The following is a 22,431-nucleotide window of genomic DNA, read 5'->3' as shown; positions in this document are numbered from 1 at the left end:
CGACTCGGATCCCTCGGAGCCCGGGCTTCGACCCTCCGCCCGGCCCTGTTCCCGGCTCTCCTCGCTTCTGCGCCATCCATCCCCGCGCGGGGCTCTCGCCCACCAAGACTCGCGCCCCTCAGCCACCCACAGCTTCCGCGAGGCCTGGCCCTAGTCCGGCCCGGACAGGTTACCAGACCGGCTGGAGGAGGGGCCTGAGAGCGGTGTGATCCCGTGCACCCCGCCCCGCCATTCCCCCAAAGCTACCCCCAGAATGCCTTTTTGGGGCTAGGGTCGCAAGGGCCGCGGCACAGTCGTGTACTCTGCTAGGGAATGGAAGGAGTTGGACTGTCCCCAAGCCCTCTCCTTCCCCCACCGTACCCCCCAGGGAGCAGATCTACCTCCCCCTCTCCTCCGTAATCGGCTCAGGCTGGTCCCACTGACCTCCACCTCCCCCCACAGCTGAGTCTCTTGGCACCTGGGTGTTTGTGTGTGGGTGGGGAGGGGAATCCAATCTCCCTTCCCCTCCATCTGGCCCGGTGGACAAAGGGCAGGGGGACCATCTGGTCCTGCCAGGGTGGGGGAGGGGCCCACAGCGGCGGTCCCCAGGGGCGGGGGAGGGGCGGCGCTCCGGAGACAGCGAGAGCCTGCGGGGTCTAATTGCATCACTTTATTTCACCGACCTCCACTCTCCACTCTCGTCTCCCCAACCCCCAAACCTCAGAGCAGGAAACAAGCTTGGCTGAGCAGATCCAGGCCTCATAACCTGGGGAGGTGTAGAGCACCCAGAAAGAGGGGGAAAAAGCAGGGAGATCTGAGGTTCCAAGGGGTGGCCCTCACCTATTGGGCGGCGATTCTGGTCTGGGGCCAGCTGCAACCTGTGGGTGAATGGAGTTCAGGGCTAGCTACCCTTAAGCCTGGCAGATGGCCTCATGCAAAGGGCTGGCCCCCAGCATCTCCACCTTCCTGGACAGCGGGGTTCGGCATGGTTGGGAGGGTGCATGTGCCCATGTGAACGCTTGTGTGAAAGCACAAGAATGCATGTTTGTGGATGCATGGAATGCAAAGCTGTAGGTGACAGTGTGATGTCAGTCCAGAGTTGCCCGTACCTATGCGGTTGCTCCCAAGTGAAGGGTCATCTCTGGGAACATGGATGGCTCTGAATGTGTAAGCAGGCACGTGGGCATGGATGTATCTGTGGTCTCGGAGGCAGGAGTAGGAGGTGTGAGTGCCCCGTAGTAGAGCAGCTGGAGGAAGAGGCTGGAGCCAGCATGGGGAGGCTGAACCGGCAGAGGAAGGGGTGCAACCGAACAGGAAAGCCTATAGGAGAAGCCCATCTAATGGATTACCCTCCACCAGATTACGTCTCTTGATTCCTGAGGTTTTTCCTCTGGATTTCACCTCCTTAGTCTGTCACTGCAAGAGAAAGAGGAAGAAGAAAAGACAGACCCTAGAGACAAGAACCCAGATAGACAGAGACACACCTGTTGCATGTGGGTGATGAGCAGAAACCCATGGAGAGAGGAAGGAGACAGAGAGAGGCCAAGGCAGGCCAGCAGCCCTGCCCCCCCCCCCCCAGCAGGGCTGGGTCTCATGCTAGCCCCTGCAGGAAATCCAGCAGCCCTGTGTGCCACTCCTCAGGTTTGTCAAGGTAGCAGGGGTGCCCTGCCCCCTCCATGACCAACACCCGGTGGTTGGGCAGCTGCTTCAGGTGCTCAAAGCTGGTCAGACCCATGGGGTCCTGGTCTCCATATACTATAAGAGTTGAGGTCTAGAGAAACGAAAGGGAAACAGTAAACAGCGATCTGCCACACCAGCCCCAACCTCCTAGAGGTCACTTCAGTCTGTCCGTGGGGTCACCCCGAATGAGGGGGAGAGACAAGCTGGCCCAGTGGGTGGTATAAGAGGCCCCAGCTCCTGGGGGACAGAGGCATGGATTTTTGTCTGCCCCGGCACATAGTTTAGCACAGACCAAAGCACAGTAATCTGCTGCTAAGTAAACCAAAAGGGCAGAGTTTGGTAGTCTAGCTCCCCCCAGAAGCCACCCCTTGGTTACCCTGCCGCCAGGTAAGGAAAGGCCCCAGAATGGACCCTTTCTTGCTTGTGGCAGGGGCATCTCAGCCTCCCACACAGGGATACCTTCACACTGGCATAGTCCGAAGCATTGATTTTGTCAGTGCAGATGGGGGCCACTGGCACATAGCCCCGGAGCTGGGAGCCAGGGGCCGTGAGGAAGGGCAGGGAGTACATGCCACTCAACGATGGGCTGATCACAACAGGAGAACCCAGGTCCAAGGCGTCCACCACAGCTGCCAGGAAGCTGCTGGGGACCAGCTCCCCAATAGGGGCAGGGGCTGCTGCTTCCTTGGAGCGCCCCAGGCCTGCAGGGATTCGGGTGTGAGAAAGACAAGGGCATTGAGTGGGAAAATGGAAGAGACAGTCCCTTCCTCCAGGAAGCCCTCCTAGGTCAATATCTCTGTGCCAGGTTCTAGCAGCACACAGAGTGCCCAAGTTTATTCCTACAGCAGCCTAGATCTGTCATTTCTGTGGCAAGCATGAGGCATTTCCCTCTACATCTGTGCCCATCTCTGCCAGTGGTAGAGTGTCCTGGAAAGGACCAGGCTCTGAAGTGCAACGCAGCTGGGGCCAAGTCTCGATTTTCCACTTAACTATCTATGTGACCTTAGGAAAGTCTCCTCACCCCTCTCTCGGCTGCTCAGTTTCCCCGTCTGTTAAAGGAGACAACAAAAATATCTACCATTTCAGATTGCATTGAAAATTAAGTGAGTTAACTGCTTAAGAGGCACCTGTCCCAGGGTTGGCAGGGTGGACAGTGGCTGAGGACCTGGCTCTCTACCCGTGTACCTCCCCTCCAATCAGTCAGGCCCCACCTTCCTCAAATAGATTAGCTCAAGACCTTCACCTGGAAGGTCAGTCCAACCCACCATCCGAACCAATCCCATCTGGGCCTGAAGGCCCACACTTGGGCACTGAAACCATGCCAGCCATGGCCCGTGAGGGAAACAGGTCAACTATGGGGTCATACTTTGCTCCATGGGCTGGGGCCTACCAGTCCAGGTTATGACGGCCAATCTGGGGCTACCCCTGCCCTACTCCAGAACCCAGTTCAGGACTTGTACCTGGGATCCTGACTGCGGGCTTAGCCACTCGCCAGGCCCAGCCCCGCCCTCACATGTGTCAGGAGACTCAGTCTCACTCCTTAGGGCTTCCAACAGAGCCTATCTTTACGGCTCTGTCAAAAGATTTTAATTCCACTTGGCTGAGCACCGATTCTTAGATGCTGGGTACTGGCCACATATGCACGTAATCTCAGTCCATTCTCATTAGAGCCAACCCCCAAAATCTATATCTCCCATTACAGATGAGGAAACAGAGGCACTGAGATACTGCCCCAGGCAACCTGGTTAGAAGCAGCTGGACAGTGTCCAGACCACATCCGGATAGAGACAGGAGAAACTGGAAGGCCCTTGTCGAGGGCACGGCACCCTGTGAAGCCCAGGGTTGGGGGCGGGGGGTGGGCCCTAGCCTGGCTAGGTCCTCCCAATGCCCCAGCGCCCAGTCCCCCGGTGAGGCCCCCACAACCCCGGTCCGGAAGCTTGCCCCGGAAGTACCTGGCAGGTCCAGGGCCACAGCCCGGTAGCCAGCCTGAGCCAGCCGGTGCAGCGTGCCCAGGTTCTGCCAGGTCTCGGAGGAGAAGCGGATGCCATGCAACAGCAGGACCGAGAAGCGGGCAGCCTGCCCAGCGCCTGGCCGAGCCTGTCGGAAGAAGAGGCTCTGGCCCTGTACCTGGACGGTGCCCTCGTGAAGCTCCACACCCGCCATCCCTGCCGCTGTACCGGTGAAGCACCTGTGGTTCAAGGCCAGACTGAGAAGGAGCCACAGAACACCCTGCCCACATGGGACAGAGAGGCTGCCAGGAGAGGGCAGGCGTCCCTCCGGGAGCAGCAAGGAGGGACCAGAACCCTCCATGTGCTTTCAGATGAGGAAGCCAGAGTGTCATTTATGCTTCTGCCACTCAATGGTGTGGCATTGGGCTTCGGTTTCCCCTTCTGAAATAAGAAGCAATAAAACCTACCTCAAGAACTAAGGAGTTAATAAAAAGAGAGAGAGAGAGAGAGAATTGACAAGTGAGGGTGCCCACCCTTAGAACTCAATACATGGAGCTCGGAGCTCCCATTATGATTACTGTCCTCACTGTTACTCTCCTTTTCTACAAATGGGGATAATACAATAGTACTCAGCTCATAGGTGGTGGGTGGGATTAACTTAGCTCAACACGTAAAACGCTGGACACCGTTCCTAGCACACAGTGAGCATAATAAATGCTCAATCAACAGTGAATAGCTATTTTGCTCATTGACCTCTTCCTCTTCAAGGCACTGTTACAGTTTGTAAGTTGGCACTGCAGGCCGGAGGGGGTTGGGGTTGGAGTTAAAAACCCATTTTCCGGAGGCGGAAGCTGGAACGCAGCGCTGGGAAAGGCTTTGGAGTTCCGGCCCGCAAGGAATGCGGAGTACCCAGCGCGCTGCGCGCTGGGGCCCAACGCTCTGACGCCGTGGTCAGGGGCACCGTCATCGGCGCCGCGGCGGCTCGCTCGGTCCCCTCCGCGGACTTCGGTTCTGGCTCGCTGGGCCCGGTAAGGCGCACGCGGAAAGGGTGGGGGCAGACCCGAGGAGGGGACCGGGGGAGCCGAGATGGGAAGGGGAGGAACTTGGGCTAGGTGGGGGTGGACTCTCACTGGACAGAAGAAAGAGAGGGTCGGGGGGCGCAGGGCCGGTACCTGGGGAGCTGCGTAGGCTCGCGAAGATAAGAGGCAGGCGAGTGCTGGCGGCGACTGGGGCTCGGGGCAGGGAAGCGTGGAAGTGGCCCGGCCGAGGGCGGGGACCAGGCCGTGCTGCGTGGTGCCCTCTAGTGGCCACAAGCCGTCGCAGAGCCGGTAGCGGCCGCTAGATCTTTTCTTGTCCCAGCGGCCTCGGTTTCCCCGAGCCCCTCGGCCGCATCTGCTCCGAGCACCCGATTGGGTGCGGCCCCAGCAACCTGCCCCAGATGCACATGATGCGGCGTGCGGAGAAGGGTTCGTGGGGTCTCATCCCTGCTGCTCCCTCCTCTTCCCCACCCTGCTCATCCCTGGCCTTGACCGCCCAGGCCCAGAGTTGTGCGCAGGCACGCAGTGAAGCCAGACAGCTTTGAGTGCGAGACTCTACCAAAGTCCAGCCAGATGACCTCGACCGATTTCACAGCGTCTCCGAGCCTATTTCCCGGCCTGTAGAATGGGTGTGATGTTGCCTGTTTGGCAGGGGGTCTATAACGGAGTGAGTCCTGCGTGCCCTGAGCTGCCTCCCTGTACCCGGCCTGGCGTTGGCCACACATCGCCCACCAGGACAGGTGCCATAAAGAGCAGTGAAAGAGGCACAGGCCACCCTGGGCTGTGACCGAGTGCGTGCGCCTGTGTATTTGTAGGGGTTGGGGCAGCGGTTGGACCGAGACCTGGAGCTGCCAAATAAAAATAATATCTGACACTGAACAGCGAGGCCTCCTCTCCAGACACTGCTAAGGCTTCACCCATCTTTTGTGGTGCTTAAGACAATCCTTATCCTTAACCCCACTGTACGGACGAGGGACTGACCGACGATAGAGATGGTCTGGTGGGAAGAAGCCGGTGGCTGTCCCCTCGCCCTCGGGCTGAGAACAATCCGGAAAATCTGGACAGTGGGCCGGGCCTACGCGCTTTCGGGCGCCGCCTGGAGTTCCCCCTGCGTGGGTTTAGGAGGTGCTGGGCCTGCGACTGCGCACTGCGCAAGCGCGCCTCCTGGGCCGGGCGCTCCGCCGCCGAGTCCCGGCCGCAGCCTGCAGAGCGGCGGAGCGCTGCGCAATGGTCGCGGCGCTGTTTGGCTGCTGGTTCCGCGTGGGCGGGGCCCGCCCTGGGATGTCCGGCCCGGTCATCCCGATCGGCCCGGTGAGTGTCCCCGGGGAGTGAAGACTGCAGGGTGCCCGGGGGCGGGCCATCCTGGCTCCGCCCCTTGCCCCGGGAGCCCTGGGGCAGAGTCCTGTGGGAGTGGCAGGCGCGAGTGTGCCTATGTTGGTGTGTTGTGTGTGCGTGCAGGCGTTCGTCTGCGTGCCTTCTGGGGGGTCTGGATGTGTGTCGATGTGGTGTGTGTCTGTTTCCACGTGCCTATGTTGGGGGTGGGCGTCGGTCTGGACGCTCGTGTCTGTGTTTGTCTGCTGTGTGCATTTCTGTGCACATGTGATTTTGAGGGTGTGTATCACCTGTGTGTGTACTTCTGAGGCTATGTGTGTCTGTGTGTCTGTTTGCCTGTACATGTGTACACGCTTCTTGTATGCATGCGTAGTTTTAGGATTGTGTATATGACTGTGTGCTGGAAATTTGAGGGTCTGCATGATTTTGAAAGCATTGTATGTGCCTGTCCATCTGCTTTCCTGACGGCTGTGTGCCTGATTTTGAGGGTATGTATTTCCAGGGATCGATCGATTGCTCACAGGCCAAGCGTGTCTGCCTGTCCCTGTCGCGCCAGGAATAGCTTGTGCCAAAGAAAAGCATATGGGGACAAGACTCGATGTTTGTGTGCACGTGTGTACGTGTGTCACTGTCCACACGTATGCCAAGGAACTAAGTTGGGTACAGCTAACCCGACCCCACGCCTTATCTGGTATCGGTAGCGAATGCTGGCTTGCGGGCTAGCTGCCCACCACCATCGTAGTCTAGTGCGCTAGCTGCCTCGGTTGCCAAGGCAACGGCCAAAGCCCCGCCTCTGCCTGGCGGCAGGCTAGCCGCAAGAAGAGGGCAGCATGGGTTCTCACGGGTGGGAACCTATGCTAAAGCCGAGTGGGACGTTGCTGTTCGTGGTCTGAAGGAGGAGAAGAGCGGCCTCTTCCTCCCTTCACCTCCTGGCTCTCCATCAGCGCCAGAGGGGCTGCCACTGCCCACCCATCCCCCCGACTGGGACCCTGGGGGTGGGGGCTTGGGAAACACCCTCAAATCTCCCAGGAGAGGGGGGTGGTGCCCAATATGGGTTTCCAGCTGGGCCAGCACCCAGTTAGCACCCAATAAAGATGTGTTTACTGGAATCTGGGAATAAGGCAGGTGTACTCATCCTAGGCCGGAGAAATGATGACAGGTCAGCCCTGGGTCAAGTCCACTGTATTCCCGAAATATCACAGGAAACTTGAGAGGGCTGATGCAAGGTGAGCCTTTTCCCCATTTTACTGACAAGCTGAAGACACACAGCCAGGAAGTGGCAAAGCAGTCTCAAAGCCAGGGCTAACCCTTCTGTTTGGGTCCTGGGTCCTGATGTCTGTCCTCTGGACAGGCGAAGGACCCAGACTGCAGGAGTCCGTGAAGCAGGTCATGAAGCTGGGGTTGAGGGGAGCATTCATCTCTCCAACCTCCATTTCTACGTATACCATGCCCCTCCCTGGCCCCATTCATTCCCCTCATGCCTCAGCGTTTCTCCATCTCAGATATTCTCCATGACCTTCCTCCCACTTAATATCAGCTGAGATAGAGCATTGAATATTTCCATCAATTGGAAAACACATTCTGATTTAAGCAGTATTACAGGAAATGTGATTTTAAAAAAAGAAGAACCATTTCCAAACATACCAGTGGGAGGGGGCTTTACACATAGTCTTTCACTTTTTTTTTTTTTAAGATTTTATTTGTTTATGAGAGAGAGAGAGGGAGCACAAGCAGGGAGAGCAGCAGGCAGTGGGAGAAGCAGGCTTCTTGCTGAGCAAGGAGCCTGATGTGGGACTCAATCCAGGACCCTGGGATCATGACCTGAGCTGAAGGCAGATGCTTAACCGACTGAGCCACCCAGGCGTCCTTAGTCTTTCACTTTTGATGACTCTCACTACTCTGTCCACCAGCAAGGCTCCAGCTCATCCCTCACCTCCCTGGCCCATGGTTTCTTCCTTGGCAAGCTGAGTGTAACCTGGTGGTTAGCAGCCCAGCTCTGTGTTCAAATCCCAGTTCCTCTACTTGCTACTCTGCATTTTGGGCGAAAGAATTTACCTCTCTGCGCCTGTTTCCTCATCTGCAAGAGAACTAGAATCATATCTGCTCCCAGTGTTCTCGTGTGGATTCATGAGCCCTCGTACGTGAAGGGCCAAGCACAGGGTCTGGCTGTCATAAGCACCTGATGAATAGAAGTGGTTTTAGCTGGCACAGTGATGATGGCAGTCATTGAGCGTGCTGTGTCTCCAGGGACATCTCCGATGCTCCTTCCCAGGCTGCAGGGTATCTGAGCCCCGGCCCTGGCATGTGGAGTAATTGGATATGAACCCTCAGACCCCTGCCCAGAGCAGGAGAAAGGGCAAGGGCTGAGCTGGTCCTCTGCTGGGGGCTTTTGGGTGGGGTTTGGGGATGGGGTCCAGGGGACCTGGTGGGGACACAGCCCCAGCCTCTTCTTCCTCTCCTCTCCTCCAGACTGTGGTACAGACCTCCATGAGCCGGTCCCAGGTAGCCCTGCTGGGCCTGGGCCTGCTGCTCATGCTGCTACTGTACGTGGGGCTGCCAGGCCCCCCTGAGCAGACCTCCTGGCTCTGGGGAGGCCCCAATGTCACAATCCTGGCTGGTCTCACCCCTGGCAACTCCCCCATCTTTTACCGCGAGGTGCTGCCACTCCACCGGGCACGCAGGTGGGTGCTGACCTCAGGGTGTAGTGGAAGGACTAGGTCCAAGGGGAGTCCCCCTGTGGGACCCCGGCTCAAGTCAGGGTGCTCAGGGCCTGGGAGGGCAGTGGGAGAAGCCTAGAAAGAAAGAATGGCGGGCCACTCCCAGCCCCCTGGGACACACACTCCCCTGTGTGCCCACAGGGTGGACGTGGTGCTACTCCACGGAAAGGCCTTTAACTCCCACACATGGGAGCAGCTGGGCACACTGCAGCTGCTGGCGCGGAGGGGCTACCGGGCCGTGGCCCTTGACCTCCCAGGTGAGAGCCCCCACTCCAGGGTCTAGGGAGGCAACATCCAGCAGGTACAAGGGGGCAGCTTCCCAGAGGGAGGACTTGGAGGGGTAGAAAAGCCTTAAGGTATGGCTGGGGCGGGGGGATTTAGACCCCAATGTCTGGACAAGCAGTGGCAGGTCGCAACACGAGATGGCAATACTAAAAGGTCTGCGTCTTTATTTTCCACCTTGAGAACTAGAATTTGGACTGTTGCATGTCGCAGAGCAAATAGAAAGGTGACTCACTTCACAAGCACTTGCATGGAGAGATCTCACTGGACTTTTAATGACAAACTAGGTAGCTTTTCGTTTTTTTAGCTTTGCAAATGATTTATGCTATCATTCTTGTCTTTAAAAATCAAGCAAGAGTGACACCCTCAGAGACCCATGCCACATTTCTCTCCCAGCAGTTTGGGGGTACCCAACCCCGTCTGGGCATTTCCATATATAGAAAAACAGACAATACGCAGGATTGTGTGGTGAGGTTAGACACATGACTGGTGTCCTGTCTGCTTAGCACATCTACCCGCAGCTTGGTTCTCTCCCCCTACACCACATCTCAAAGAGCAGGCCAGTCACCGTGAACCCCCTGTCTGTACTGTGTGCCATCAGGAGGGACAGGTTTGATCTGCCCACTCCTCCACTGGTGGTTATGTAAGTTGACTTAGAGTTTTCAGGGTCAGTGGAAATGCCGGAGGCACGAAGCTGAAGCAACTTTGGACATGTTTCTTTGAGCATGGAGGTACTAATTTCTGTAAGGTAACTACCAAGGACAATTGATGGGTCAAAGGATGCACATTTTTAAAACAATGACAAATACTACCTTACCCCCTAAATATGCTACATGATTTATCCTCCTGTCAGTCATGGATGAAAGTGCCCATTTCCCCGCATCTTTCCCCAACACTGCAGATTGTCAGTCTTTTTAGTTTTGCCACTCTAATGAATGAGAGATGCTTTTCTAGCAGACCTATCCCATTACAACGAGTAGCTTCTGGGAAGTTTGGGGTAACACTGCCGTGTGCTTTGGCTCTTTCCCCCACTGTGGTGGGCAGGAAGTCGTGAGTTCCTTTCCAGCCTCCCTCAGCCGGTGTCTCCTGCTGTTCCCAGGATTTGGGAACTCGGCACCTTCCAAGGAGGCCAGCACAGAGGCAGGGCGGGCGGAGCTGCTGGAGCGAGCGCTGCGGGACCTGGAGGTGCGCAATGCCGTATTGGTGAGCCCCTCTCTGAGTGGCCGCTACGCCCTGCCTTTCTTGATCCGAGGCCACCACCAGCTGCGTGGATTTGTGCCCATTGCACCCGCCTCCACCCAGAACTACACCCAGGAACAGTTCTGGGCCGTGAAGGTACTGGAGGGACGGTTTCCAAAGGTCAGGCTTCCTATCCCTGGCTCGAGTCAAGGGGGGAAAGGACTCAGGTCTCACTTGGAGGACACATGGCCTCATCTGGATAGAAAGAGATGGGGTGTTTGGGAAAGATTTCCTAAGGAGGCGGCTAGAGGGTCCGTCCCCATCAGGCCCCAGGATCACAGCCCCTTGCCTTGCCCTGCAGACCCCGACTCTCATCCTGTATGGGGAGCTGGACCGTATCCTGGCTCGGGAGTCACTGCGGCAGCTCCGCCACCTGCCCAACCACTCCGTGGTGAAGCTGCGTGACGCAGGCCATGCCTGCTACCTCCACAAGCCGCAAGACTTCCACCTTGTCCTCCTTGCCTTCCTTGACCGCCTGCCTTGAGTTCCCCCACTGACCAGGGCCCAGGCCTGGCCTGAGCTTGGAGAGTCTGGACCAGGGCCCCACCAGGGAGGCAGCCCCTGGGATTGGAGGATGGAGGCCAGAGGGCCAGGCCCAGTTGAGACCTCTTATTTCATCTCACAGGCACAATAAAAAATGCACTTTTTTGTCATGCCTGAGGAGTGACAGGTCCTGTTTCCTGGCGTTGTGGCGGGTGGGGTGGGAGTGGGAGGCAAATCCAGGGCTGCTTTGGGGCTGGGAGCTGGAAGGAGGCTTCAGCAACCTGGGAAGGCTAAGAACATGGGCTGCTTTCTAGCCGGCTGCCCGAACCACTCTGTGACTCAGTTTCCTCACCTGTAAAATGGGCATGATGGTAATACCTGGCTCAAAATTTGGTTTTCAAATTGACTCAGTCTGGGTAAATGGAGCACTTGTCCACACGGGGCTTGAGGGGGTCAGGGCAAATGGGTGTTACTACTGCTGCGTGACCACTGGGGTTGGTGGAAAATCCTGGGTCTGGCAGTTGAGCGAGTCAGGAATGCAGGACCTATGGCCAAAGGGAACAGGATGTGTAGGGATGGAAGTGGCGACTGTGGTTTAACAATTAATATAGCACTGCCAAGCCTGCTTGCCCCCAGGTATATATGGGTGAGCAAGCAGATCAGACTTAAACCCCAGGAGGGTTGGGACAGAACCCCTACTCTCCCCTCCCAGCCTGCCTCTCTGGGCACAGAGGTTGAAGTTTTCAGCCCTGCTCCTCCCCACACTGACTCGGCCCATAGGGGTGAGTTCAGCAGGGGACAGACCTGGCTGAGAGTACAAAGGGCACCCAGGCACACGAGTGGGCAGCTGCAGCTGTGTGCAGCCTGGGGGTGGCCAGTGGGACACCTGTGCCTCTTTGTCCTCCCTCTCCGGTGGCTGTGGGAGAGCCAGGGAGCCTGGCACAGGGTCGGCCAAGAGTATGCCACGTGTATGCTTTTGTGCTGTTCCCCCCTCACACGGTCATACAGCCTCACAGTTACACTTTCTCACCGTGACATCCTCTGTCACACAGATGCTGCCACACCCAGCCACCATCTCACACTTGTACTGTCACACACATGGCCATACACGCTGATACACTCTGTTGGATTAGCTCCCACAGCCGCCCATTGGCACGATCTCACACCAAGTCACACATGTGCCCCTCTGCCCCTCTATTCTCCGCTCCTGGCACGGTGTCCGGGCATCCACTCTGACACGGCTCTGTGCCCCGCCAGCGACAGAATCCTGCGGGTACATGGACCTCCTGGTGTAGAACGTACAGTCTGAGGGGACAGATATTGACCAATCACCTCTCCACACAGGGGGCTGAGGCAGTCCGGGAGGACCTCCCTGAGGAGCTGAGACACGGAAAGGGGAGAAGTCAGACACTCGCGGGAGGGGGTGGGGGAGCAGGCAGGGGCCAGCTCTGGCAGGACTTTGCAGCTCTGTACCCCAAGAGGGAGGGGCGCCCGAGGGGGCAGACGCAACCTCTCCTGTCTGTGTCTGCTCTCCTCTCTTCCCTCCCAATCTGGCGGTTGCAGCGGGTAGAGCCCTCCGGGGGCGGGACCACCCGGAGCTCGCAGCCTCGGTATGCGGGGCGGGGCCTGCGGGGGCGGGGCCTGCGGTGCGGAGCCGGCCGGGGCTCGCGGACTGCCGCCGGGGCGAAGCAGGCGGCGGCGGTGGCTGCCCGCGAGAAGGATCCTGTAATCCGAGAGGAAGCCGGAACCTGGGGCTGGGCGGAGGCGTGGGTGGCCGGTATTCGCCGTCTTCGGCCCCGCCGCGCGATCCCGTCCGGCCACGTGGTGGGCGGACCGGGGCGGTGCTGAGCCCTAGACCTCGCAGGACCCTGAGCCCTGGCCACAGCCCCGGGCGGCCGCTGAGAGGCAAGCGCGGGCCCAAGACCGCTAGAGAGCGAGGTGGGACCCCGGAGAGGGGTAAAGGGATCCGGGGTTACATGGCATAAAATCCGGGCAATTGGGAGAATTTTTTTGAGGCGGGTAGGGAGAGTCAATGCTTGGGTGCAGACCGGGCACGGCTACTCTCCAGCTGTCGCTGAACCTCTCGGCCTCAGCTTTCTCCTCTGTGAAGTAGACATTCAGAGGCACGAACTTCCAGGGGCTCTTTGGCGGCTTCAATACGGAAATGTGTTGAAAGTGCCAGCACAGCTCCTGAAACAGAATGGGGGCTCCGAAACCGGGTGTGTTCTCCCGTGGGACGACGGGGAAGCGCCTTGGGGAAGGGCGGTGTGCAGGTGCAGGCCACGGAGCCCCAGCGGCTGGGAGGGGTCGGTAGCCGCTCGCTTTGCCCCTAGCTCACCACGCGCAACGCCATGGCCAGCGAGGGTCGCGAGGGCGAACACCCGTCGGTGACGCTCTTCCGCCGGTACCTGCGTATCCGCACCGTCCAACCCGAGCCCGACTACGGTGAGAACGCGGCGGTTCTAGGGCCCGCGGTGGGGCCCCGGGCGGGGACTGCTCTGTACCAGACTCCCAGCACTGTCACCCAGCTTCGCCCCACTCTGCTGCCCCAACTGGCACCTCCACACCTCTAGCCGTTCCCCGGGTCGGCGGACTGCCCAGCAGCCCCTCCAGGCCGTATTGCCCCTGAAGTGACTCCTGGTGGCTGGTTAAGGAACAACTTCGCCTCACTGCCTGGGGTTTGAGGAGGGACAGGGGAGACCCGAGAGCCACAGGGAAGAAGCTCCAGAAGCCGACTGGGGCAGGACAAAGAGCACAGACCTTGGGGAATCAAGCTTGGTGGCTGGGAATTGTGGGCATGGGTCCAAACCCCTGCTCTGTATTTACCAGCTGGGAGACATTAGATCAATCTCCTGCCTCTGCACCAGTTTTCCCATCCCCAGTCACTCCTGTTTCCAACTATGGACTTCCCACCTGACCTTCCACAAAGGGTCACTGGCTGGCCAAAGATATCGTCTTCCTTGGAGACAGAAATGCAGGTGTCCCCGAGGGATGTGGAATTGCACTGAAGAGGCGGCCGCCGTGTCAGGAGCGGCACCCCTCTCTGGATGTACCCCCAGCTCTGCCTGGGCTGGTGGAAGGTGTGGGTAAGCAGAAGCAGCCCCAAGACTCTCTGTGTCCCCAGGGGCTGCCGTGGCCTTCCTTGAGGAGAGAGGCCGCCAGCTGGGCCTGGGCTGTCAGAAAGTGGAGGTGAGCCTGGGGCCCGGCACGGGGACGGGAGGTGGCCCTGGGCACCTCCTCACCTCCTCGTCCTCTCCAGGTGGCACCCGGCCGTGTGGTGACCATTCTGACATGGCCAGGCACCAACCCCAGACTCTCCTCCATCTTACTCAACTCTCACACGGATGTGGTGCCTGTCTTCAAGGTGGGTGGGGCAGGGGGAGCAGTGCAGGCCTTAGGGTACACAAAGATGATGCAGACCCCCCACTGGACCCCAGGAAGCCTTGGGGGCTTGTCCTGATACTCCCAATCTCATAGGACACTGCCCTATGCAAGCAGCCTTTGCCCAGTGGCCCATTCTGTGCCCAGGGTGGGGGTGGAGGTAGAAGCAGAGATGAGGGATCGCATCAGCTGCCCTCTTCAGTCCCCTTCACCACCCCACTTGTCACCCCATCCCTCGGGTAGGCTTCTAGAGCAGGACCACAGTTGAGCAGAATAGATTAATGACTAAATTGGGGCTTGGGACACTCTTCTCATCTCTTCCCAAGGAACACTGGAGTCATGACCCCTTTGAGGCCTTCAAGGATGCTGAGGGCTACATCTATGCCAGGGGCACCCAGGACATGAAGTGTGTCAGCATTCAGTGAGTATCCTCCATTTCCTGTCCCCCACAATGTCCCTGCTGGCCCATTGAATTGACCCAGGGCCTGGGCTGGGTGTGATTGGAGAACCTCAAGGCCAAGGAATATCTTGACCCCTTATCTTGGACAGGAATTATCACCATTACATGGATAGGAAGACTGAAGGACAGGGACTTCCCAGAGTCCCCTGCCAGGCTGTGACAGAGCAGGCTGCAGGGCCCAGGGCTCCAGCCTGCCTGCCCAAGCATCTGGTGGCTCCCCCAGCATCCGGCTTACACCCTGTCATTGTCCCTCAGGTACCTGGAGGCTGTGAGGAGGCTGAAGGCTGAGGGCCACCATTTCCCCAGAACCATCCACATGACCTTTGTGCCAGGTAGGAGTGGCTTGGGGAGAGACACTTTCAGGAAGCAGGAGGATGTGGTGGCAGGGGCGGCTCCTTCATCTCATGTCCCTGCTACTTTTATAGATGAGGAGGTTGGGGGTCACCAAGGCATGGCGCTGTTTGTGGAGCGGCCCGAGTTCCAGGCCCTGAGGGCTGGCTTCGCCCTGGATGAAGGTAAGCAGGTGGCAGGCCCCTGAGCGGCCAGCAGGGGATATGGAGGCTGCTAGTGGCTGGGCCACTCCACCCTCTGAACCCCCTTTCCCTCCCCAGGCCTGGCCAACCCCTCCGATGCCTTCACTGTCTTTTACAGTGAGCGGAGCACCTGGTGTGAGTATGGGCTTGGGGGGAGGGCGTCGTTGTGCAGTGGGGAGATAGGCCAGAAGGGGCGGGGGCCTGCCAAGAGTCATGTAGCAAGTCAGGGCCTGAGTAGGCCTTGCACCCAGAGCCTCTGCCTCCCAGCCCCTTCCTACCCGGGCTTCTCCTTCCTGAGCTTCTGAGGGTAGCCACCTGTGGGCAGAAACCAGCTCTACACCATGTGTTCTAAGGGGAACAGCCCTGCCGGAGAAGCTTGGCATAAGGGGGAGACCGGGGCCCACCCCCAGGCTGCTCACTTTTCCAGCCCCTCCCATGCTGAAGACACCCCCTTCTCCCTCATCTCCCAGGGGTGCGGGTCTTGAGCACCGGGAAGCCCGGCCACGGCTCACGCTTCGTCGAGGACACAGCGGTAGAGAAGCTGGTGCGTGGCACACAGGGAGGGAGTTTGGGAATTCCCGAGGCTCTATCCTGGGGCCGCTCTCACATCTGACCTTGCACTCTCCTAGCACAAGGTCATGAGCTCAATCCTGGCTTTCCGGGAGAAGGAGAGGCAGAGGTGAGGCAGCCTAGGAAAGAGGATGGGGGGCTAGGCGGCCGTGCAAGAGAGAAGGGAGGCTCTTTATCTGTTGTTCCCCCTGCTGCCCCCCCCCCCACCGCAGGCTGCAGTCAAACCCCCACCTGAAGGCAGGGGCTGTGACCTCCGTGAACCTGACCAAGCTAGAGGGCGGCGTGGCCTATAACGTGGTACCTGCTACTATAAGCGCCATCTTTGACTTCCGTGTGGCACCGGATGTGGACCTGAAGGTGCCGCCTCCACCTGGGTTTGGAGGAGGGAGCCGGGTCCTCCATCCTGTGCTGGAGGCTCAGGGAGAACCTGAGGGGTCAGCTCGTCTCCCTTCTCATAGGCTTTCGAGGAGCAGCTGCAGGGCTGGTGCCGGGCCGCTGGTGAGGGGGTCACCTTGGAGTTTTTGCAGGTATCAGCTCGGACCTGTGGTTGGGAGCTGAGGGAGCAGGGAGGCTGGGCTTGCCGGGCATGTGTCACAGTGGCAGTGGGTGCTTGGCGTGCCTGCCTACGTCCGGGTGTTTCTTTAGCTATGAGGGACACGCCTCATTCACCAATCAGCATTCGTTGTGGAGGTCCCTGTTGGATCCCCAGTAAAATTAGACACAGTTCATGGCCCCGTAGTCCTTACAGCATGAAGAGACGAATAGACCTGAATTAAACATTTATGTAATGTTGCTTTTATGTAAGTATGAACACACTTGGTTTAGGAAAGGGTGGGACCCTGCACTCTGAGAACCTGTAACAAAGAGTTGGCCAGTCTGAGAGGTCTGGGAGAGTCACTTTGAGGAAGAGGCCTAGAATATGAAAGCTGGACAGGAAGTAAGTAGATGGAGGGCAGGGCAAGGTCCCAGTGTGGCCTTTAAGGGACTGAAAGAGGGCCTGTGGCTGGACTGGCCAGCTAGCTGTCTGGGTAGGGGGTGGAAGCCGGGGTGGGGGGTAGGGGGGAATGGGGTGTGTGCCTCTGCCAGACACAGACTAGCCTGTGAAGAATAGGGCAAGATGTCCGGCCGCCTTGACCCTGCTATCCTTCCCCTCCTTCCAGAAGTGGACAGAGCCCCGAGTGACATCTATTGATGACTCAGACCCCTGGTGGGCAGCATTTAGTGGGGTCTGCAAGGACATGTGAGCACACTGGCCAGCCTTTCTCTTCCCCTTTCCTCTCTCCTTCTCCTACCTCTGTTCCACCTTCCTTCGCCCCTTCAGTCCTTCCCTGGCCCTCTCCCCTCTCTCCCTCCTCATTCACCAGGCTCTTCCCTCTGCAGGAACCTCAGTCTGGAGCCAGAGATCTTCCCCGCTGCCACGGATAGCCGCTATCTCCGTGTGGTGAGCTGCTCGCGGTGGGTGGGCATGAGGTGGTCCTGGGTGCTGGCCTTCCTCCTAATGGCTTCTCCTTGCCCCCTGCAGATGGGGATCCCAGCGCTGGGCTTCTCGCCCATGAACCGCACACCTGTGCTGCTGCATGACCATGACGAGCGCTTGCATGAAGCCGTGTTCCTCCGCGGGGTTGACATATACACACGGCTGCTGCCTGCTCTGGCCAGCATGCCTGCCCTGCCCAGTGATGGCTGAGTCCCAGGCTCCCCAGCCTCTCTACCCCAGGGGTGTCCACCGGACCAGTGTCAAGGACCCCTCTGCCCCCTGCCCAGCAATAAAGTCTGTGTGTGAACAGAGGCCAGTTCTGCAGTACTAAGAGCAAGGACGTTCATGGTGCAGGGATTCTGTCATTTCTCTGGGGACATGCGATTCCCATTCCCATTTCACAGATGAGAAAACTGAGCCTGGCTCTGGGTACCTCCCTACGACCCCATGCTGCTCCGTGCCCGACACAGCCCACTCACCCAGTACCACCCAGCCATGTCTGTGCCCAACGTCAAGGGACCATAGTTCCTCTTCTCAGTGGCCACTATGCCTTTATCTGACTTGTAAGGTCGGGGACACCATTCTGAGGAGGAAACCAAAGCAAAGATCTCAGGGAAACACTGCTGGCTTTCTGAGAATACACTCAGGATCCTGAGACAGGACTTGAGCTGAAGGCCAGCTGGGCCCTGCCAGATGTAGGGCAGGTAGAGGGAGAGCTGGCTCTGACTGCTAGCATTTGTCAGACCCTCAGGATGACAGGAAGGGGGTGTGGTCCTGCTCTGGTGTTGGGAGCACGAGTTACAGAGGGGCAGGAACCTTGGTGGACCAGTTCATCTGAGGGTCCCTACACCCTGGGCAGGGATCAGTGTGTGCAGAGTAGCCCACGAGTGAGGCTTCAGTCTGTCAGTCCTGCTAGGTAGGGCTCCAGGCAGGACCAAGAGTCACTACGGCCCTGATCGCTGAGCTTGCTCCCGTAGCTGATCTGAGCTGATCCTGTTCTGACCTCCACGGGCGTGGAGTGAGGGACAGGGAGGGCTGGGGTTTGAAGTTCTAGCTGTGGTCAGAGGGAAGTCCACAGCCTGGTTCGGTGGCCTGCAGGCTTACTCCTGATAGTACTAAGGCCTGCTCGTGCAGTTCTGCCAAGGAGCCAGGACTTGGGCCAGCTCCATCTGCTTTGAGCCCTCCCAGCAGCCCCTGGATGGAGGTTTCACTGAGCCCCTTTAGAAGCTCTGCTGGAATTGCTTGCCCAAGACCACATAGCTTCTAGGTAATGGGAGTGAAGATTTGAGACTCAAGAACTAGGGACTCGTGCTTTCTACGCAAGGGAGGCTCCACGTGGGAGCTGGAGGCTGATAGCAAGCTGGTTGTGACCTCAAGTAAGCCTAGTGGAAGCCCCTGACCTGGCGTCTGGCTTCCCCCTTTGGATTGCAGCAGGTGACGGAAAGAAGTCTTCATGCCCCGTCCTGGGGATTAGAACACAGGCCTCACTGGGAAGCCACCTGACCTGATGACCTCAGGCTGGGCCAGACTACCTTTAGGACACATATAACCTGCTCCTGGCCCGTTTCAAGACCCCACCTATCTAGTACCCCCTGGTGATGGGCAGTGGGCCACCCAGAGCATGCCAGGATGACAGTCATGAGAGCAGCCCAGCCCTGGTTGGGCAAATTTCCTGGGATCCTGCATGGGCTGCCTGGGTCCCAATGCTACCTCCATCCCAGAGCTCCGTGATCTCAAAGGTTTCCTTCCCTGTGAAACAAAGAGAATACCTACTTCAGAGGAAGAGGGACCATTTATCATGGGCCGTACCTGTTGCCATTTTTTTAAAGATTTATTTGAGAGAGTGTGCATGACCAGGAGGTGGGGAGCAGAGGGAGAGAGTAGCAGACTCCCTCCTGAGCAGGGAGGCCAACTCGGGGCTTGATCCCAGAACCCTGAGATCATGACCTGAGCCTGAAATCAAGATTCAAAAATGCGGAGTCCGGATGCTTAACCAACTGAGCCACCCAGGTAGCTCCAGGAAGTACATCCCTTTTGGAACCTCCCGCGCACCCAAGGCTGGTCCACAGATTACACGACCACCATACTCAAAGGCTAGTTTTGAGGATTGCACGACCAGGAACGGTGATATGCTCAGCACCTCCTACAGGAAGCCCCCACCTGGGGCCCCCAGCAAGCCCCAGAGTGGTGGGTGCTGGCCGCGTACACCAGGAACAGCCTAAGTCTGGACCGCCTCAGGCCAGCGTGCAGAACTCATCAGGGTCCTTCTCTTTATCCCCGGGGTAAACTTCAAGACTCGTCAGGATATTTGGGAACTCTCTTTCCTCACCAGACTGCCCAATCCAGCAGGCTACGTGCCCCAGCCTTCCTAAGGCCCTCCACCATGTCTTTCACTAGGTCCCTTTCTTGTATTCCAGGGCCCCATTTCCCCCGACTCCCACCCAAACTCCAGTCCCTGGACCACAGACACAGGCCAACTGACAGATCCTGCCGCAGGTTTATTTGTACAAACAGCACAGGAGGACACCAGCCCCATGCAGATAGAAGCCCAGGGGTCACACCAGTCCTTCCGTCCTCAAGCCGGCAGACAGAAGCATCTACGCTGGAGCCTTTGTGGGGGCCTGGGCACCTTTGGGAGCCTGAGCGGCAGCAGGAGCCAGAGCTGGAGTCGCAGCTGCAGCCTGGGCCTTGGTTTGAGCCTTGGCCTTGGACTTCGGCCGGCAGAGCCTGAGACCCTTGGCAATGCGGGCACGAGCACGTTTCCCAAGCTTGGGGTGAGCAATGTAGGCAAGTCGATTGAGCTTGCGACTGCCGCCCTTTGGGATCTTAGGCTTGACCTCCTTGGGCTTGACGAGGGCCTTGATAGCCTCGGCACGCGCACTCATGGCCTTGGCATTATTGGCCTGCATCTTTTTCAGGCCCTTCTTGTTGTGCTTCTTGGCAAAGCGCATGTTCCTCAGGAACTTGGGGTCTACCTGGAAGGCAAGGAAAGGTACAGGTTGTGAGTGCAGCACCTGGGGCCCCAAGCCACCGCTGGTGGCCCTCTCCACAGCTATACCCAGGAGACTACTGGGCTCCAGCCAAGGCCTAGTGGGCGTGTAGACAGCATTAAGTCAAACTTAAATGCTAAAATATACATCCCTTACAAACTACCTGCAGGAAATGTGTAGTACAACCCTGCCAATGCTACATACAGATGATATTTTTAGGGCCACATGCCCAGAGCCCAGTGGAGCTCAAATGCAAGCGCAAAAGGAAAGTACAAATGAACACTGCCCTCTGCCACACTTGCAGGGCTCAGTTTTTTCTGAAACCCTTCAGGGCCATCCCCACCTTTTTAAAGGAAGGTATCAGTTAAGCACCAAGCGTGGTCCAACAGATACACAGCGCATGAGGCTGAAAAAGAGACCAAGATGAGGAAACCAAGGTTCAGAGATATAACGGTTCATTCCAGAGACCACGGGCACAGGGGAGAGACAGGATCCCATTCTCTTGCTCAGACCCTCCAGCCTCAGCCTTCTCAGACAATCCTGAGAACTCCCTGGCACAGAAGGAAAGCTGCCCCCAAGCCCAGCATGGGGCCAGATCAAGGCCACAGGCTAGTAGAATGGAAGGCTCTCACAGGGTACCGGGTACACAAAGATAAGGCCATTTCTTCCCCTTGAAGTGCTCTGGCTAAGCAAGGGGGATGGTCAAACTACCCTTGGAGGCAGGTTACATCTGACTAGAGAGTTACAACCTGGGCTGCGAAAAGCCAAGTAAAGGTTTATTACGGCTTTGGCAGAACATGAAGTCCAGGCAAGATGAGGGACAGTTATTCATGTCGCTGCTCAGGCTGTGTAACCGGAGCCAAAGGGACACCCTTCTCACTCACCCCCTTAAGAGATTCGTATCTTTGTGACCGGGGTTTCTTGATGCCATTTCTGTGCCATTTTCGTGCTGTGGGGAAGCAAAGAAATTAGACCAAATGAGATTTTCTCTAATAAGACCACACATCACGGCTGGCCAGCCTGGGAAAACCAGGACTTCCCAGAGCAAGTCTTCTCCAGATCTGGAATAGCCCTTGTCCCTGAATGCAAAGCTCTGCGGGCATCTCAAGAGGACCCCTGGCTTCTTTAACTACAGCCCAAAGGTCATCCTGGCCTAAAACAAAACCAGCCCCAGGACCACAGTGTCCCCCTGCTCTGCTCCAGCACCCCTGATCCTCGCTAGGGTCTGAAGGGAGGCGGAGGCGGGGCCCGGGGAACTTACACTGGTTGTGCGTGGTGTGGTTCTTGGACTTGGCCATGTCTGCACCTGGGGGAGGAGAGTGGAGATCAGGGCTGGCTGGGCCTATCACTGCCGCCCTGATCTGGAAGGGAGGCCGGAATGAAGCTGCAGCACGGGAGCCTTGCATCTGCGGCCTCCACTTACTCAGCACGACCCGAGGCCGGTCTGGCCTCCCGAACTCGGCTCAGAGGGCCCTGAAACCAACCCGCCCTCAACAGACGGCGCTCTACCCCATATCCGAGTTCTCCCTCTCCCCTCCACTCCTTGAGAACCTACAAGCACTTCCCGCACCCCCCCTCCCCACAGCCACGCAGCCGGCCTCTCTGTCCTTCCCGGTTTTGCGTCTGGCCGCCGGCTGGGAGCCGCGGATGGCTCCAGATACCGCGCGGCCAAGTCTCACCGAAGCCCGCGGCTCCCGAAGCGCCTCGGACCGGAAGAGAAAGAGAAAGAGAAAAGCCGCTGTGCACCACGGGAAATAGGGTCGTCGGGGCCGGAAGGTACTTTGGAAAAAGCTTCCCCCAGCGCCGGGAAGAAAGGTTCCGCAGCTCGGAAGGATTCAAGCCAGACGCGAAGGGGGCGCTATGCGCCCGGCCCTGCTCTCTTCAGGTTTTACCTACGTTTATTCCTCCTGGACCAAGCTTTTGGGGCCCAGTTCTCATGAAAGGTCCCGGAGGCGAAGGGAGATCTTGAGGGATGGCTGCTAGGCAAGGAGTGACAGACTTGTATTCTTTAAAAGTATCCCTGGCTCCTGTGCGGAGAATGGGCTGTAGGGGGCAGAGGTGAGGCGGGGGAGCTGTGAGGAGGCTGGTGTTCAACTCCCCCAGAGAGTGGGGGAACCTGGAACCGAGCCGGGGCAGCGAGTGTGCAGAAGGGTGGATGAGAACACTGGACTTGGGATGCAGACCATGAGGGAGAGGAAGGAGGCCAGAGTGGCTTCCGAGTTTGGGCTTGAACATCTGGGTGAATGCTGGTCCTGTTCACAAATGGGGAAGGTCGGGAGGGACGGGGCTTTTATTGCTTTGTTTAGAGGAGGCCCGTGATCC

The 22,431-nt window shown here is 58.1% G+C and overlaps 4 protein-coding genes across 6 annotated transcripts; 2 read left to right on the top strand and 2 right to left on the bottom strand.

Moving 5' to 3' along the window:
• Window positions 1–634: 634 nt before the first annotated feature.
• ABHD14B (abhydrolase domain containing 14B) lies at window positions 635–4,917 on the bottom strand. Of its 2 annotated transcripts, XM_040628728.1 has the most exons (5): window positions 4,781–4,901; window positions 3,848–4,049; window positions 3,612–3,756; window positions 2,119–2,360; window positions 635–1,750 (listed from the first exon to the last, which is right to left on the bottom strand). In XM_040628728.1, exons 2-5 carry the CDS (start codon window positions 3,998–4,000, stop codon window positions 1,571–1,573), a joined length of 720 nt encoding a protein of 239 aa, XP_040484662.1. In that variant the 5' UTR covers window positions 4,001–4,049; window positions 4,781–4,901; the 3' UTR covers window positions 635–1,570. The 2 variants fall into 2 exon arrangements, with proteins under 2 accessions (XP_040484662.1, XP_008701931.1); XM_008703709.2 differs by lacking the exon at window positions 3,848–4,049 and having other exon boundaries at window positions 3,612–3,847; window positions 4,781–4,917.
• An 843-nt stretch (window positions 4,918–5,760) lies between these two features.
• On the top strand, window positions 5,761–10,870 carry ABHD14A (abhydrolase domain containing 14A). The gene is made up of 5 exons (XM_008703710.2): window positions 5,761–5,956; window positions 8,447–8,658; window positions 8,836–8,951; window positions 10,076–10,311; window positions 10,517–10,870. The coding sequence occupies exons 1-5, from the start codon at window positions 5,873–5,875 to the stop codon at window positions 10,697–10,699; spliced, it is 831 nt and encodes a 276-aa protein (XP_008701932.1). The 5' UTR covers window positions 5,761–5,872; the 3' UTR covers window positions 10,700–10,870.
• A 1,476-nt stretch (window positions 10,871–12,346) lies between these two features.
• Window positions 12,347–17,431, top strand: LOC103675074 (aminoacylase-1). Of its 2 annotated transcripts, none has more exons than XM_040628727.1 (15): window positions 12,347–12,603; window positions 13,032–13,143; window positions 13,823–13,887; window positions 13,958–14,062; window positions 14,406–14,500; window positions 14,795–14,871; window positions 14,965–15,054; window positions 15,151–15,207; window positions 15,543–15,616; window positions 15,702–15,751; window positions 15,855–15,999; window positions 16,101–16,169; window positions 16,803–16,882; window positions 17,023–17,083; window positions 17,165–17,431. In XM_040628727.1, the coding sequence occupies exons 2-15, from the start codon at window positions 13,050–13,052 to the stop codon at window positions 17,327–17,329; spliced, it is 1,227 nt and encodes a 408-aa protein (XP_040484661.1). In that variant the 5' UTR covers window positions 12,347–12,603; window positions 13,032–13,049; the 3' UTR covers window positions 17,330–17,431. The 2 variants fall into 2 exon arrangements, with proteins under 2 accessions (XP_040484661.1, XP_040484660.1); XM_040628726.1 differs by having other exon boundaries at window positions 12,348–12,636.
• Window positions 17,432–19,604: 2,173 nt separating this feature from the next.
• RPL29 (ribosomal protein L29) lies at window positions 19,605–21,887 on the bottom strand. The gene is made up of 4 exons (XM_008703707.2): window positions 21,789–21,887; window positions 21,371–21,415; window positions 20,994–21,058; window positions 19,605–20,094 (listed from the first exon to the last, which is right to left on the bottom strand). The coding sequence occupies exons 2-4, from the start codon at window positions 21,405–21,407 to the stop codon at window positions 19,717–19,719; spliced, it is 480 nt and encodes a 159-aa protein (XP_008701929.2). The 5' UTR covers window positions 21,408–21,415; window positions 21,789–21,887; the 3' UTR covers window positions 19,605–19,716.
• Between the last annotated feature and the right edge of the window lie 544 nt (window positions 21,888–22,431).

The sequence above is a fragment of the Ursus maritimus genome, unplaced genomic scaffold (assembly GCF_017311325.1).
Source record: "Ursus maritimus isolate PB19 unplaced genomic scaffold, ASM1731132v1 scaffold_14, whole genome shotgun sequence".
Taxonomy (NCBI): Eukaryota; Metazoa; Chordata; class Mammalia; order Carnivora; family Ursidae; genus Ursus; species Ursus maritimus.
This window is presented reverse-complemented; position numbering and strand designations above follow the sequence as displayed.

Coding starts and splice junctions, on each gene's coding strand:
- ABHD14B (XM_040628728.1), bottom strand. CDS start 4,000: ATGACACTCTGGCTTCCTCATCTGAAAGCACATGGAGGGTTCTGGTCC. Junction 3,757..3,847: donor AGTCTGGCCTTGAACCACAG/GTGCTTCACCGG, acceptor TTCTTCCGACAG/GCTCGGCCAGGCGCTGGGCA. Junction 2,361..3,611: donor TGTGGCCCTGGACCTGCCAG/GTACTTCCGGGG, acceptor GAATCCCTGCAG/GCCTGGGGCGCTCCAAGGAA.
- ABHD14A (XM_008703710.2), top strand. CDS start 5,873: ATGGTCGCGGCGCTGTTTGGCTGCTGGTTCCGCGTGGGCGGGGCCCGC. Junction 5,957..8,446: donor CGGTCATCCCGATCGGCCCG/GTGAGTGTCCCC, acceptor CCTCTCCTCCAG/ACTGTGGTACAGACCTCCAT. Junction 8,659..8,835: donor CCACTCCACCGGGCACGCAG/GTGGGTGCTGAC, acceptor GTGTGCCCACAG/GGTGGACGTGGTGCTACTCC.
- LOC103675074 (XM_040628727.1), top strand. CDS start 13,050: ATGGCCAGCGAGGGTCGCGAGGGCGAACACCCGTCGGTGACGCTCTTC. Junction 15,617..15,701: donor ACACAGCGGTAGAGAAGCTG/GTGCGTGGCACA, acceptor GCACTCTCCTAG/CACAAGGTCATGAGCTCAAT. Junction 16,170..16,802: donor TCACCTTGGAGTTTTTGCAG/GTATCAGCTCGG, acceptor CCCTCCTTCCAG/AAGTGGACAGAGCCCCGAGT.
- RPL29 (XM_008703707.2), bottom strand. CDS start 21,407: ATGGCCAAGTCCAAGAACCACACCACGCACAACCAGT. Junction 21,059..21,370: donor CCACACCACGCACAACCAGT/GTAAGTTCCCCG, acceptor GCTTCCCCACAG/CACGAAAATGGCACAGAAAT. Junction 20,095..20,993: donor GATACGAATCTCTTAAGGGG/GTGAGTGAGAAG, acceptor CTTGCCTTCCAG/GTAGACCCCAAGTTCCTGAG.